This window comes from Piliocolobus tephrosceles, chromosome 18, assembly GCF_002776525.5.
Source record: "Piliocolobus tephrosceles isolate RC106 chromosome 18, ASM277652v3, whole genome shotgun sequence".
Lineage (NCBI taxonomy): Eukaryota > Metazoa > Chordata > Mammalia > Primates > Cercopithecidae > Piliocolobus > Piliocolobus tephrosceles.
This window is the reverse complement of record NC_045451.1, coordinates 39603395-39619895: the sequence shown is the minus strand read 5'-3', so window position 1 is coordinate 39619895 and position 16501 is coordinate 39603395. Positions and strand designations below refer to the sequence as shown.

Genomic DNA, 16501 nt, shown 5'->3' with positions numbered 1-16501 from the left:
TCTTCATGTTGTCTCCATGTTTGTTATTATTTTTTTTTTTTGGCTTTCCTCCTAATTATGAATCCTTTACAATTAACAGGTGCAGTGGATCTGGTTTTAGTGGCAATATAAGATGGGGAAAACCTGGTTAGTTTGTGCCTCACTCCTTAGAAGATGTGGCTTGAGTAAAACCCTAGGGATAAAGTGGCAGTAGTTACTAGCAAAAGATAAGTACATGACAATGTCCTTGATCCCAGGGTCTAAGAGAAAAAAAGTGAAGTCTAAGTGGGTTTGAGAAACAGCTTTGGCCTCAAGCAATAAAAGGACCTGCAAGTACAATATCGTGAAAGGCTAATTTCCAGTTCAGCATCTAAAAAATGATATCCCCTAAATTCTCTTTTAGCTGTATCTGTATCACGATGTAAAATGTCTTTTTCTTGTCTGAGAATTTGTAATCTCATTGTTCTTTCAGTGGAGTGAAACTCATAGGTAAATGTTAAGCTACAGGGCCCATGTATGAGTGATTCATTTCTGAATTCTCAGAGTTTAGCAAGTACCAGAGGCATTGTGAATAATGAAGAAGTGATTGAATATTGAATGATAACTATGCCCCTCATCTCTCTTTTTCCCTAATTAATGATTAAAAACAGTCCTCAACCCATGAAGATGGGCTTGATAGATTCCATCGCATGCTTAGCTTTATGGTTTTCCTTTTCACGCTTGCCTATTAAGCATTCAGAACTGTGCTCTCTGGTGGTATATTTTCTGAGCTTGAATTTAATAAACCCATTCACACTATGAGAAAAAATGAGTGAATGGGCAATTTCATTTTACATGATGAGTCATTGTAAAACAAACGAGAGAAAAGCCTCTGGTAGCATTTCATGTAAGGGAAGAGAGGAGATTTTGGCAATATAGGGAGCTCATAGGGTCTCTGGAGCCGTCAAGTCTCACACCGTACAAATGGTCCTGACGCAGGTGAAGCAACCCTAAGAAGGACTTCTCAATGAGGGGAGCAAAGCATCTTTTAATGAGCTTATGAACCACCAAATTCATAGTAGGTTCTCTCTTCCCACTACAGAGACAACATCCTTTTGCCACAGCCGAGTGCCTTCACTGTGGTAATTTTGCCACAACTTAACTGGGGCAGAGCACTGTAAATATGTAGATATTTTATTTCAGCTCTCCAGTGACCCCAAACCAGTTCCTATTATTAATAATTCCTGTAAGGTTTATCTCTGGAGCATTCAAGAAGAAGCACCATGACTTCTACAATAAGAAAAGACCAGGCTGCAGATTTCTGCACTGAATTATATCCTGAGCTTCTTCCTTATTTACTGAGATTCCTGAAATGCAAACAACCAGAGTGTTATCAGGCAAAGGCAGATCCCCTGAGCCTTTTATCATTCTGGCTGCAATTTCGCATATTTCCTTTATAACCAGACAGCATACCAAATGAAGCTAGACTCTTTAAAGGGAAATGAGGCAATTGGAATGTCAATTTTATTTAGTAATATATTGTAAAACCTAAACAGCATATCCAGCTGATTGACAAAATCCATCCAACTGTTAAAGGCAAAACAAAACTATCTCAAGAGGTATAGTTATGCAGATCTTGCTTTTACCTACAGGCAGATATTTAAAGAGAGAGAGACACACACAGAGAATATTGAAGCAGAATGCTACATATGGAATTGTCCAACTAATAAAATTCAGAGAGAGTGAGGAACTCAAAAGCAGAGATATCATGTCATATTTTCTCTCTTCTTCTTCAAAGAGCCTTTTAGCTTCTTCCACAGGCTATCTTTTCTCTTCAGTTTCTTTTCCATCAAGGATGGCATGGACTCCTTCTTGCGAATTTCCCTCACTAAGCCATGAAAAGCATCATCAATACAGAATCTGAGGGCTGCAGAGGTCTCAAAAAAACCACAATTATATTCTTGGGCCAGACTCAAGCCTTCTTCTGTAGAAACCTAAGGAACAAACAAATAATCTTTAAAAGACAGAAAGAGAAAGACTCTTCAATTAAAAATATGTTCTCTACCAGAGCTGTGGACCCTAGTTACATTTAAAATATATAGCAATGTGAGAATTTGTTTTAAGAGAGAATCCTAGAGTTTTAGAATTTGAAGGACAAATGAGAAGTTAGAGTCCTTGAAAGGATGACTGATTTAAAAATTGAACTAGAAATCAGCTCTCTGGAATTCAAAAAAGCAACATAGCAAAGTGGTCAAAGAATAGCTTTATATTAAATCTGCTTTGTTTCAAGTACCAGCTCAACTACATTTCAGCTTTGCAAACTTGGGTAAATTTTTTGACTTTTTTCCCCCCGATTTCCTCGGTGTAAGATATTAATATCTACCTCAAAACCTCTTTGTTAGAGTTAAGTGAGATCATCTAGAAGAGGCACATGCTGGGTACATGTTTAAAGCTCTATAAATGTTAGTTGTTATTATAGTCCAGAGCTTTCACTTAAGAATAAGTTGAAGAGATCGCGTTCTTATAAAATTAAAAAAAATAATAATAATCTATCAAAAGAAAATGAAAAGCAAACACCACCATTACGGGTAAATAAGCCTCTCTCTAGCCAAATATTCCAGAGCATGTTTGACTCTCCATAAGTTTTGGTGGCACTTATCCATACTGTGGTTCATGCTGTTGTAATGGATCTCTAGAGATCATAAACTGACTGAGGCCAGGGACCATGTCTGTCTCACTTACCATTCTTTAATATCTACTACAACTTCTGATGCCTGCATCACCATTAGAAATATTGGAAGAGTTTAAAGAATGATCAACAAAATTACCCAAGGTTGAATAAATATTAAGTAAAATATAAAGATAAATTATACACATATATTAGCACAGTGGGTTCTATGTTCCTGTAGCTGGTACTAACATTCCTACTCAAAATTTAGTGCTCCCATGAAGCCCTACCAGATTATCAGTCCAGAATCCTGAGTTACCAGGACTCTGAATAATAAGTAGACCTCCTAGCTCACCCATTTTGGATGTGTGGTATAACTAAGAAAAAAAAAACAAAACACAACTTTATTCTTTTAAGTTGTTGACATTTTGCAATTGTTGCAATCAGGGTGGAAACCAACTTTTTAAACTGTTACAACACATCATATGGTTAGTAAGTGGCTGAGCTGGGGTGTAAAAATCTATCAAGTTTATCTGATCCCAAAGACAGGTTCTTCACTCTAGTTTGTGATAGATTGATCTCACTACTGGCTGTTAAACAGAGATGAGTAATTTGTCACATTTTAACCCTATGAGATAAAACGTGTCTGGATTCTCTCTCTTTTTAAGGTTTTTTTCATTCCTGCTAGTAAACATACCAATTTTTTTAGCTCATTTCTATCTTAAAATAACTTAAGAAATGCAGTGAAAACAATCAACTAAAGTTAATAACCTTCTGAATTGCCAGCAATTAGGCAAAGTTGTTTATTAAGTAACTTCCCTGATTTTCAAGTTATCACAAGTGGTAATCTTACCAATCTTACTTTGGTATGACACTGTATAATGTGGGTTACCATTTATTTTTCAGTCACCTGTAAGAATTTTCCCCACCCAGAAGCTAATGATGCATATTTTACATTTTTTATAGCAACACAACAGTTCTGGAATTATTTTCTATATTTATTGGCTTTCATTAGGTTACACTCATATTAATACAGCCCAGATGCCTCTGTGACTTGTAAAATATTTTTTGTTTTGTTTTGTTTTGTTGCTACACTGCTTTTTAGCAGCCAAGGAGTAGATTTTTGGCAGCTCTGCTCCAGGCTGTCAGGGGGGTTCTTCTGGTGTATTCCTCTTGTCCTCTTACTTTGGGACTCAGGCTAAGAGAGACCCTCTTATCTTGGAAATGATATTCCAATACTATAGAGAAGACGCACAGGAGGCAGAAATTATTTTACCTATATCCCAGGGGCCAACTGACACATGGAGAAACGTAAAGTCAATGAGGCAGGACATATGCTCAACTCACATTGAAGCATGGCCAGAATGGAGAGAAAACACAGAATTTCAAAAGAATAATTCAATTGATCACAGTTAATACAAATGCATTACAGTCTCCAACTTTAAAAGACAAAGACTGTCCAACCAGATTTTACAAAAATCACTTGCAGTTGCAGTACATTATATGTAAAGATATAGAAAGTGAAATTTGAATGGAAATTTACACATGAAAAAAGCTGCTATAGTTTAAATATCAGACAAAGTAGACAGTAAGTAAAAATAGAGCATTATTTGAGCAAAAGGGAAATATTTTATAATAATAAAGGAAGATATTATACTAATTAATTATTATGTACTAAAAATATAGTCTCAGTTTAAATTTTAACAGTTGACAAAATAAAATCCAAAAGTTTAGTGGGATATTTTAATGTGTCTCTCTCAGCAATTGAAAGAACTGATAACAATCCTATCGACACTACTCCACAAGATAAAGAGAGAATCCTCTCTCCCTAAATCATTCTATGAAGCCAGTATCACTCTAATACCAAATCCAGGAAAGGACATAACAAAAAAAGAAAACTACAGACCAATATTCCTGATGAATATAGATGCAAAAATCCTTAACAAAATACTAGCTAACAGAATCCAACAGCATATCAAAAAGAAAATCCACTACAATCAAGTGGGTTTCATACCAGGGATGGTTTAACATATGCAAGTCAATAAATATGATACACCACATAAACAGAATTTAAAACAAAAATGACAAGATCATCTCAATAGATGCAGAAAAAACATTTGACAAAATCCAGCATCCCTTTGTGGTTAAAACCCTCAGAAAAATCGGCATAGAAGGGACCTGCCTTACTGTAATAAAAGCTATCTATTACAAACTCACAGCCAATGTGGTACTGAATGGGGAAAAGTTGAAAGCTTTCCCCCTGAGAACACAAACATGACAAGGATGCCCACTCTCATCCCTTCTATTCAACATAGTACTGGAAGTCCTAGCCAGAACAATCATACAAGACAAAGAAATAAAGGACATCCAGACTGGTGAAGAGGAAGTAAAAATGTTGCAGTTTGCTGATGATATAATTGTATACCTAGAAATCCCTAAAGACTTATCCAAAAAGCTCCTAGGTAAATGAATTCAGCAAATTTCAGGATATAAAATTTATATACACAGATCAGTAGCTCTGCTATACACCAACAGCGACCAAGCTGAGAATGAAACCAATAACCCGTTTTACAATAGCTGCTAAATAAATAAATAAAATACTTAAGAATATACCTAACCAAGGAAGTGAAAGACCTCCACAAGGAAAACTACAAAACACTGTTGAAAGAAATCATAGATGACAGAAACAAATGAAAACACATCCTGTGCTCGTGGATGGGTAGAATCAATACTGTGAAAATGACCATACTGCCAAAAGCAATCTACAAATGCAATTTCCATCAAAATACCACTGTCATTCTTCACAGAACTAAAAAAAAAAAAAAATCCTAAAATGTATATGGAAGCAAAAAGAAGAGCACATAGCCAAAGAAAGACTACGCATAAAGAAGAAATCTGGAGGCATCACATTACCTGACTTCAAACTATACTATAAGGCCATAGTCACCAAAACAGCATGGTACTGGTATATAGGCATATAGATAAATGGAATAGAATAGAGAACCCAGAGGCCAGGCACGGTGGCTCATGCCTGTAATCCCAGAACTTTGGGAGACTGAGGTGGGCAGATCACAAGGTCAGGAGATCAAGACCATCCTGGCTAACATGGTAAAACCCCGTCTCTACTAAAAATACAAAATATTAGCTGGGCATGGTGGCGGGTGCCTGTAGTCCTAGCTACTCAGGAGGCTGAGGCAGGAGAATGGCGTAAGCCCAGGAGGCGGAGCTTGCAGTGAGTTGAGATCATGCCACTGCACTCTAGCCTGGGCAACAGAGCGAGACTCCATCTCAAAAAAAAAAAAAAGAGAATAGAGAACCCAGAAATAAAGCCAAATACTAACAGCCAAGTAATCTTTGACAAAACAAACAAAAACTAAAGTGGGGAAAGGACACCCTATTCAACAAATGGTGTTAGGATAATGGACAAGCCACGTGCAGAAGAATAAAACTGCATCCTCATCTCTCACCTTATACAAAAATCAACTCAAGGTGGATCAAGGCCTTAAATCTAAGACCTGAAAACATAGAAATAATAGAAGATAACACTGGAAAAATCCTTCTAGACATTGGCGTAGGGAAAGACTTCATGAACAAGAACCCAAAAGCAAATGCAATAAAAACAAAGATAAATACTTGGGACTTAATTAAACTAAAAAGTTTCTGCACATCAAAAGAAACAATCAGCAGAGTAAATGAACAATCCACAGAGTGGGAGAAAAGCTCTGCAATCCCACAGAGTGGAAGAAAACCCACAGAGTGGAAGAAAATCTCCACAATCTATCCATTTGACAAAAGACTAATATCCAGAATCTACAAGAAACTCAAAGAAATCAGCAAGAAAAAAACAAACAATCCCATCAAAAAGTGGGCTAAGGACATGAATAGACAATTCTCAAAAGAAGACATACAAATGGCCAACAAAAATATCAAAAAATACTCAACATCAATAATGATCAGGGAAATGCAAATCAAAACCAGATGCAGTATCACCTTACTCCTGCAAGAATGGTCATTATCGGAAAATCAAACAATAATAATAGATGCTAGCATGGATGTGGTGAAAAAGGAACACTTTTACACTGCTGGTGGGAATTTAAACTAGTACAAACATGGTGTAAAACAGTGTGGAGTTTCTGTAAAGAACTAAAAGTAGAACTACCAGTAGATCTAGCAATGCCACCACTGAGTATCTATCCAGAGGAAAGTAAGTCATTATACAAAGAAGATACTTGCACATGCATATTTATAGCAGCACAATTCACAATTGCAAAAACACGAAACCAGGCCAAATAACAAGTGGATGAATACACACACACACACACACACACACACACACACACACACACCATGGAATACTACTCAGCCATAAAAAGGGACAAAATAATGGCATTTGCAGCAACCTGGATGGAATTGGAGACCATTATTCTAAGTGAAGTAACTCAGGAATGGAAAACCAAATATTGTAATTCTCACTCATAAGTGGCAGCTAATGCACTATGATAATGCAAAGGCATAAGAGTGATACAATGGACTTTGGGGACTCAGGGCAAAGGGAGGTAGGGGGATAAACAGCTACACATTGTATCCAGTGTACACTGCTCGGGTGATGAATGCACCAAAATCTCAGAAATCAACATGATAAAACTTATTCATGCAACCAAATACCTACTGTTCCCTCAAAACCTATTGAAATAAAAATAAGAAATAAAGACAAAATTAATAGGCAAATATTCAGTAAGGATATAGGAAACTTGAACAAAACAAACTCAACTGATCCAATTGACATATACAACATGCTATAGCTAACAAATGAAAAAGTCACATTCTCTTCAAGTTAACTTGGAACATTTATAAAAATTGACTTTATCCTAAAGTGAATCTCAAAACATTGCAAAGAATAAAAATTACAACATAGTCCAAAATAAATGAAAATGATCTAGAATTTTTTAAAAAGCCCTACTAAATTCCCAAATATTTGAGAAAAAGTATATATGTAAATAGTCAATACGTCAAAAAAGAAATTACACAAACATTTTCAAAATATTTGAAACTAAATGCTAGTGAAAATGTGCTGTATAAAAACCTAGAGGACTATCTATAGCTTTATTCATAGTGATGCTTATAGCATTACAAGCATGTTTTTAAAAAGCATAAACACTCAAGTTTAATGATCAAAATATCAACTACAAAAAGTAACCAGAAAGCTCAGCAAATTAATTTAAAGAAAGCAAAATCAAAGAAATGATAAACATAGAAATAATTAAAAAAAAAAAAAAAACAATTATGCAATAGAGAAGACGAAATCCAACATGAATTCTTTTTATAAAGATGTCAAAATTTATAAAGCCCAGGCAAGACAGATTAAGGGTGATGAAGAAAAGTCATAAATAAACAATATTAAGAATGAAATAGCATATATCACTTCAGATACTACAAACATAAAAAAGATAACATGTGAACATGATGTTTGTCCCAGTATATCAGAAATATTCGGTGAAGGAGTAATTTCTACCAAAATATAATTTTCGGAAGCTTAAATACAAAAAAAATAGAAATTCTATATTGTCCTAAACATTACACAAAAAAATTACACTTGTGATTAAAACCTTTCCTACAATTTAGTCTCTATGACCAGAAGCCTTCTTCAATGAATATGTGTAGATGTAGGCAACAAAGACATGCAAATTGTTTACTGTAACATTATTCACAATAGCAAAAGCAAGCAAACAAAAACACTGAAAGCAACACAAACCTTATTACCGGGAGATTTGATAAATAATTTGCTATATATTAATACAATGTGATGCTGTTAAATGTAAATAAATGACATAGTATTATATACAACTTAGATCTTACAAACATAACAATGCTGAGTGAAAGAAATTAGACCTAAGAAACATGTTAGTAAGTTTTTAATTTTAGTATAGTTTTCTATTTACAGACTATGGCAACATATAATTCCCATTTACCCCACATCCAGTTCTCTCTATTGTTACATTAACACATTACACAATTACATTTTTCGAGAGTTTAAAAACAGAAAAACTATCGTTTAGTGTTAGGAGTCAGTATAGTGTTTCCTTTGGAAGGAGATGCAAGAAAGTTTTCTGGGTGCCTTTAATAATCTTCCATTATTAACCAATATGGTGATTTTAGGTGAGTTCATGTTGTTGTAATTTATAAAGTTCCATACTTATAATTTCTCTGCTTTATATGAAATTGCAATTAAACACTCAATTAAATAAATGCATTGTAAAACATGCAGCACTCCCTTTGAATTTGGATAATAATTTTGTACTCTAGTATAGTAATATTTCTGTAGCTAAATATTGCAGCATTCACAGCAAAAAGGATATGTAAGATCTCCAAATCAATTCAAATCACATCAAATCCTGCTTTGTCACAAAAATGAGTTGGGTCTGGTTAGGTTATGCTAACAAATACATTAAGAAAAGCTTTTATTTATCATATTAGTTTGGATTTTTATCGCAATCTAACCAATCAGATGACAAATTGTAGACTTGTATTAGTTTTGGGTGCGAAGGTTCAATATCATAAAGATAATAAATCATTCCAAATTAGTGTATAATTTCAATGAAAATGCATTAGAACCCTGAAAACTTTTGAATCATAGGATGTCATACAATGATACTAAAATTCATAGAGAAGAATAAAGGCACAAATAGAGAAGAAATATTTGAATTCTAATAAGAAGGAGGTAGGAAGAAGAATACTAACAATAATGTTGGTCTCACCTGATTAAGGCCATCTGTAAACCTATAATGGTTCAGGCAATGGGGCATTAGTTAACGGTTAGACAAATAATCTTATTACAATGCAATAGAGAACCTGGAAAAAGATCAACATATCTATGAAAGCTTTTCTATTATTAGGATATCATTCCATATCAGTGGAGAAATGAAGATGCTCTCAATGGCACCCTGACATTGAGTTACCATTTTGGATTATTTTTGACCAAGATGTATAGTAGTTATTTCCATCAACATAGAAAGGTAATTTTTCTTTAAGAAGAGTAGAAGTAGAGAAGGATTGAAGTTAAGTCTTTAGCTAAATCCATACATTTTTTAAGCATTTGAAAAAGATATGTTTAGTTGTATATATATAGTACATATAAAGATATACATATGCATATTTTATACAAACACACACTTACATTTATAAAATATGTCCTAATGGTTAAAATGTAAGCATCACAAATAAATCATTAGGGACTTCAAAATTCAGTTAAAATTCCAATGTGATAATCAAGCTTGACTAGAAATAAAATTAGTAAACAAATCCCATGCAAATGTTCTTGTTGGAATGATATACAGCAAAACAGCACCTTTAATAAATGATATAACTGAATATTTTATTTTTTGTAGGAGGCTGAAGTATATTTAAACTGTGCCTACTCATTACTTTGATACGTAACGTAGGAATCATGGACCACCTAATTCAAAGCATAAAATGTAGTTGCATATGATCTTAGATTTATTATCAAAATATTAATTCTGCGTTATCTAATGGAAGAATAACATGAATTTTCACATTTGCTATAATATCTAAATGGAAATTAAACTTAGTAAAACATTTAATCTTTTCTATATTTCCTTAAAAATTATTATTAGATCAGTGACCTAAAGTTTTTATGTCTTAAGAAAAATACCAAAAGTGAAAGCATACTTTAACAATAAAGTTTTATGTTTCAAGAAAATACATTTTCATGTTTTAAGAAAATTTCATGTCACACTAATACAAACCATACATTTGTCATACCTATCTTTCACCTTGAAATTTATATGCCATAAATTTAATGCAAGAATTTGAGTTCAAACACGTCAAAAAAACAAGCCCCAAAATATTAATTTTTACATATTTCTGGGTTTTATTCTTTCTATTATGGTCGTTTTGAAGGTCCATTTGAAGGCCATATTGCAACAGCATCATAGGGAGTAATTTTTAGGACCACAACAATCCATGAGTGGTGATCTGACTGGTTTGGAACTAGAATGTATTACGAGAAGTAACAGCTTCCATATTAGAATTGAAAACTAAGGTAATTAACATTCTTTTAGCATAAGATATCTTGTCTATCTGAATATTAAGTGAAATTAAATTTTAAGTCAAATTAAATATTGAATATTCATCAATATTCATCTACTTGATATAGTAACTCCTAAGAAAGAAGCACAATGGTAGAAAGGACTTAAATTTTCTTATTTTGCAAATGAGGAGTTTCAGGCTCAGAAAGGTTAAGCAGTGGTTAAGAAATGGTTCAAGGTCACACATCTAATTAAGTAAAATATCCATCAAGTTCTACTATCTTCCATTAAGCACTGCTTCCCTTCTTTCTTGCTGTCTCTCATGGGAAAACCTTTCCAGTTCCCTTTGCTGAGATGCTATACATATTTATTTAGTTGATCTGATGTGAGGTTTTACAACTTAAGATAATTCTTAAATAATAAACAAATGGCACACAATATTTTATATTGCACTTGCATGAAAAGTTAAATTTTAAATAAATATAGAAACATGTGGGGGGTGGGGAACGAATGTTGCAGAGAGATTATTTTAGGGGTAAGAAGCAATTGATACAGATATCATTATACCACAGTGCCCCTCAATTGCAAAGAAGGAAAGTTTGTGATTTAATGTGCCACCTGGAGGCCTTAGAAAGCAATGGCAGAAAAGAAAGAATAAAGAAAAATGTCTCATACAAGTAATAGAAAATTTCAGTAACCCAGGGGTGCCATCTTTTTAATATATATGACCTTTTTCACCAAAGAAGATCACCGTGTAATATGCCAGGCACTCCCTGAAATGCCATTTCCCATCTGCCAGAGGAGGCATTAGAACACAGCCACAGCTGCATGGGGGGTTGATGAGACCACTGGGGCAAAAAGGCAGGCAGAGCCTGTTCTAGTCCAGCCCAGCTGCTGGTGGGAAGCGGCAAGCATCCTGGCCAATTAGACTTTCAGTCCCAACAATACGCTGACTTCAGGAGCTTTCTAGCTCTCTACATATTTTTATCTTTTACCTGAGCTCGGTAAAAATAAAATACAATAAATTAAATTACTGTAAAGGTAGCCAGAGTAATGGTGGTTGCCTAATCAGCGATATAATTCTTAGCAACACAAAAGGAAACTCTGACACTGCTTTGCTGTGATTGCTAACCTTGAATGAGGGAGATTGGAAGAAAGATGGATCTGGCTCCTCCAACAGAAGCTTTACAAGCAAAAATCTTAGTGGTTATGCCCACTGGGTGCTGTTAAAATGCTTAGTGCATACAGCAAACTCTTTGGGATTTATTTTATATTTTTAATATCTTCTTGTAAATGTTTCACTCCATTATTTCCCATGGAGCTATTAATTTTCATTATGCAGCCCACATTGTCAACGTAGCAGGAATCAAAATTTCCTGGGAAACACATCTTATTTGCTAACTTGAAGGAAAGGTGGCCTGAACTTGAATTTTTCTATTTTAGTTTGTGTATAATTGATTTAGATCAGTTTTAATGATATTAATGGCCTTGCCAGTTTTGGCCAGTTGTAGTGAAAGTGCTTTTGATTTATTAAACTTGATTTATTCACTTATTTAATATGAGAGTTACTTTTTTAAAAAAAAGATCATCTTCCGTTTAAAGGTAAGTGCTTAGATGTCATCACAAACTCCTTCCGGGTAAAGCAAAACAAAGCAAAGCATTGGCAAGATGTCCCACCCTTAGCTGCAGTCACTGAAACATAGAAACCATTCTTGACAGCTCAGAGTGTGCTTACAGGGTGTTCCTTCCAAGAGTACTCTATCTGCTCTGCTGTTTTATCCCAATTATCTTTTTTAGATGGGTGAGCAAGTCTGCAAACTAAGCAAAAAACTCAACTGGTGAGGAGATGTCTGTAACTTCTTAGCACATCCCTCTTTTAGGAGGGATTATGTTGGAGTCTCCTTCTCTTGTACTGTAAATGAGGAGGGCAAGAATCCCCCTTCCCTTCCTTGTGGCAGGGAGAAGGAAAAGAACTCCTGGTCTTGGTATCAAAAACTCAGATTTCCACCTGGGTTCTTAGACTGGGAAGGTGTGTGGATTGTGGAAATGCAAGGGTAGGAGTCAACAGAGGCAGTTTGGTTGTGTGCTTGTCTGGAGGTCTCTTTAGAATGTGGAGTACATTTTACACCATAGAGCCCATCAGTCCTCAACACATATTTTTATGTCTTTACATATGGCTTTTTTCACCCCATCTGGAAAGTCTTTCATTTTTCTTCTCTCTCACTTCTTCCTGACCTACTCAAGGCTTTACAGACCAGTGCAGTCAGTCGATGGTGACCTTGGTGGCCTCTGCTTTGCTGTGCTTATCTTCCTTGAGGGAAGTTCATAGGCCTTAGTTGTTTTATCTCGCCAGCCAAACTGCAAGGCAGCTGGACAAAAATATTTTGTCTTATTTTAATCCTCATTGTGCCACACAATAAGCAAGCCACATACTTTACAGTGGTGGGTGCTCATTAAATATTGAATTTGGATGATGATGAAAATGACACCAAATAAACAGTCACTGGAGACCACAGAGTCCATTATAATGAGTTCATAAAATTGAAATTTCAGAGGCCAAGATATTGCCCTTGACTGTATTTTTGCTATATTGTGGGCTTCAGCAAATGTCTACAATTGTGCTACAGTGGGTAGGTTCTGGAATCAGATTACCAGGATCCAAATCCTGGCTATACCACATTTGAGCCATAAATTCTCAGGGAGTTGCTTAGACTGTGGTTTAATTTCCTCATAAAATTCTACTTCATAGAATTGGTAATAGGATTTAATGAGCTATTACATGAAAGGCACTTATATAGTTCCTAGTATACTGTGTACTCCTAATAAATATTATTTTTGGTTTGTCTGTTTGTTCACTGTCTGAAAAGAAGACAGAGGAAATTTTAACTTTTTTCAGACCACATTTTAGCCCTGTTTATAATTTTTTCTACTTCTCACCATGACCTATAAAATCTACATGATGTTTTCTCTGTTTCCCTAAGCCCGATTCATACCACTCTCCCTCATTGATTATATCCCATCATATTTGATACATGCCCAGTACAAAATATTCTTGCCTTCAAGTATTTACAGTTGTTGTTTCCTCTGCCTGAAATGTGCTCCCCTACAGGTCTCCTCCTGACTCTTTTCTTCAAGTCTCAGCTGAAGTATCACCTCCACTGAGACACCTTGCCTAACCATCCTCTCAAAAGCATTCTCACACATCCCCACTAATGCTATCCCATTACTCTTATTTTATTGATAGGAAGGGCACTTAATTACTATCATTAGTAATTAGTGAGATGATCTCACTAATTTGCTTATATGTATTTTTCATCACCCACCAGTATAAAGTAAGCTTAGTTATTGCTGAAAATGTGTCTGCTTTGTTCACCTCTGTACCAGATCTCCAGCAAAGTGACTGGCACTTAAGAGGGCTCATTGTTTGTGGATGACATCACTGGAACCCAGGCCATGGGAATACAGCTGAGGCTACAATAAACAGAGGAGTTGGTTGTCGATTGAGACAAATAGATAAATTAAAAAGAAATCTCAGATCAATGACAGTGGCCGGCACAGGGTACAGCACTGCGGTGGCATTTACAAGTAGTGCCCAGCTCTGTCTTAGTGGTTCTCAGCTTCCTGAGACAGGGAGCCTTAATCTTAGACCTGAATGGCAAGTAGTAATTATTTAGGTTGGTGAGGGGAGGTGGGATGTTGGGGGAACAGGAAGGAGTCTTGGTAAAGGGACTAAGAAAGGCCTAAGGCAAAAGTGATCATGGTGCTTTTGTGGGATCATCAGTAGTTAATATGGTTTAGACCAGAGCACAAGGGAGAAGAAGGGAATAAGAGCACAATCAGAGGAAATTAGTGAGTTTAGATGTCTAATTTATTCAGATCTGTATGAAATATATTAGGAACCCATCAAATAAGTAATTTTTAAAAAGCCTATTTCTTGAGTGCCTACTCCGGAAATGTAATAGGTTTTCTCTCTCTTGCTGTTCTGGAGAGATATTGATTGAATGGAAAGAAAAGCAGGACATAATAAATTAAATGGTGTAGCCAGTCGTTCTGAGAAACGGGATGGTAATGGCTCTAGGGTAAAGGGTTTTAGACTGCTTTGTACAGGAGACATTTGAAGTCTCAAAGGCCTTGTGCTTTTCATCCCAGAAGCTCTGGTGTATAGGGCAGAAAGGTTGCCATGGCAGCCAGTAGCTGCCATGAAGGGAAAAAAGAGAAGGTTGATGCTAAATATTTTGCTAACAGCAATATCTGCCTTCTTTTTTGAATTTTTCTCCTAAAGACTGCTTTTAAAAACACCTTGCTAAAAATACAAATCAATAAACTTGGGAGGTATGTGCAATATATATAAATGCAAGACTATGCATGTGTAAATATACATACAGGTATGTGCATGCTTAAGGATATCTTCACATGTTTGCACTAATAATTAAATGTGTGTATTTGACGTATATTAAATCAATGGTTCTTCTGAACCTTCAGGGGATTGGTTATTATGAATAACTAAATTTTCCATTTTAACATGGCCTAAAAATGTACTCTTTAAAGACCAAAGAATTTTATTATTTAATCTATTACGTTAACAAATTTGTATTAGGTAAAAATAGAAGAAAAAAACTTATGTATTATACTTGTAACACATAAAACAATTATAATTAAATAATAAATTGTATAACTCTACAATGTCTGGATCTCCTGCAGAATATAAGACCAAGAAGGCAAGAGATATTATATTGCCAGCAACACCTCAATGCTTTACAAGTGAACCATGTTCAATAAACACCTTTTCTATCTCTTCACTGAATGGAGACTGAATAAATGGATAGGAAGCTGACCAAAGAGGAACCAACCAATTACTATAGAAGAAACTCTCCATGAATTAACTAAAGAATTGGAAGCTAAAATCTCACTTGAATTACTTAAGGTTTTAACTTATTTTCATTAACATGTCTATGCAATCCACTTAAAGTGTCAAAATGCTCGATTACATATGTTGTCAGGTTAGAACATGACCCTGCAGAATCTCTGGACAGAAAAATAAGAAGACCAGGTCTTCATGCCTTCTTGAATGAAATCTAGGGACCACGGTAGCAAATGACTTTGATGAAGCCTAGAGGAAAGCTCAAGCCTCCACAGAGGTGTCCTGGGCTCCTTCAAGCTCACAATCAACTTGTATATCTTTTTGGATTATATTTGGGTAAAGCATGCCATGAAAAGAAGGATGAACTAGAACAAAATAAATTTTACAAAAGTTCTAACCCTAGTATCTACAGAAAACAAAACTGAACCAACATTCTACATTTTCTGGCCTTACACACAGAGAGCCAGGTATTTTTTGAAAATGTAGGTGCCTGTGCTTATTGGTACCACTCTACATTTATATTTCAATCTTAGCAGAGTCATCAGTGCTCTCGTCAATCATTCTACTTATTATCAGCCAGTTCCCTTTCCTACTTCTCATTTAGTTCTTCAAATCCTTCATTTCTTGTCTCAGGTCTCTGACCCCATCCTTATTTTAAGCAGATGCGCTCACCCTCCTATTTCACCTCAGTGAGGAAATAAAAGCATCCCAAAAGAATGATTTCAACATCCTGGACTAGCACCTGGAAACTCATCTGTATTATTAGACATCTTATTTTACTCTTGCCTTTGTCCTCTCAGGCAAAGAGAGGTTACTGATTCTTGTCAAGTTTGATACCGCTATCTGGGCTGAATAACCATTTTCTTTTTCTTTTTTTAATCTATTTCAATCCTGCAGTACTAGTTGTCCCACCTTTTTCCTACTTTTTCAGTCTTCTTCTGTAACAGCCCCTTTGGTTTCAGAAAAATA

The 16501-nt window shown here is 35.2% G+C and overlaps 1 protein-coding gene across 1 annotated transcript in view; it reads right to left on the bottom strand.

Moving 5' to 3' along the window:
* Nucleotides 1–1460: 1460 nt before the first annotated feature.
* Nucleotides 1461–16501, bottom strand: part of RIT2 (Ras like without CAAX 2) — a 407637-nt gene continuing 392596 nt past the window's right edge. The window contains exon 5 of the mRNA XM_023207637.1: nt 1461–1952. Coding sequence (XP_023063405.1) covers nt 1725–1952 — 228 coding nt within the window. The 3' untranslated portion in view covers nt 1461–1724. The remainder of the gene's footprint in view (nt 1953–16501) is intronic.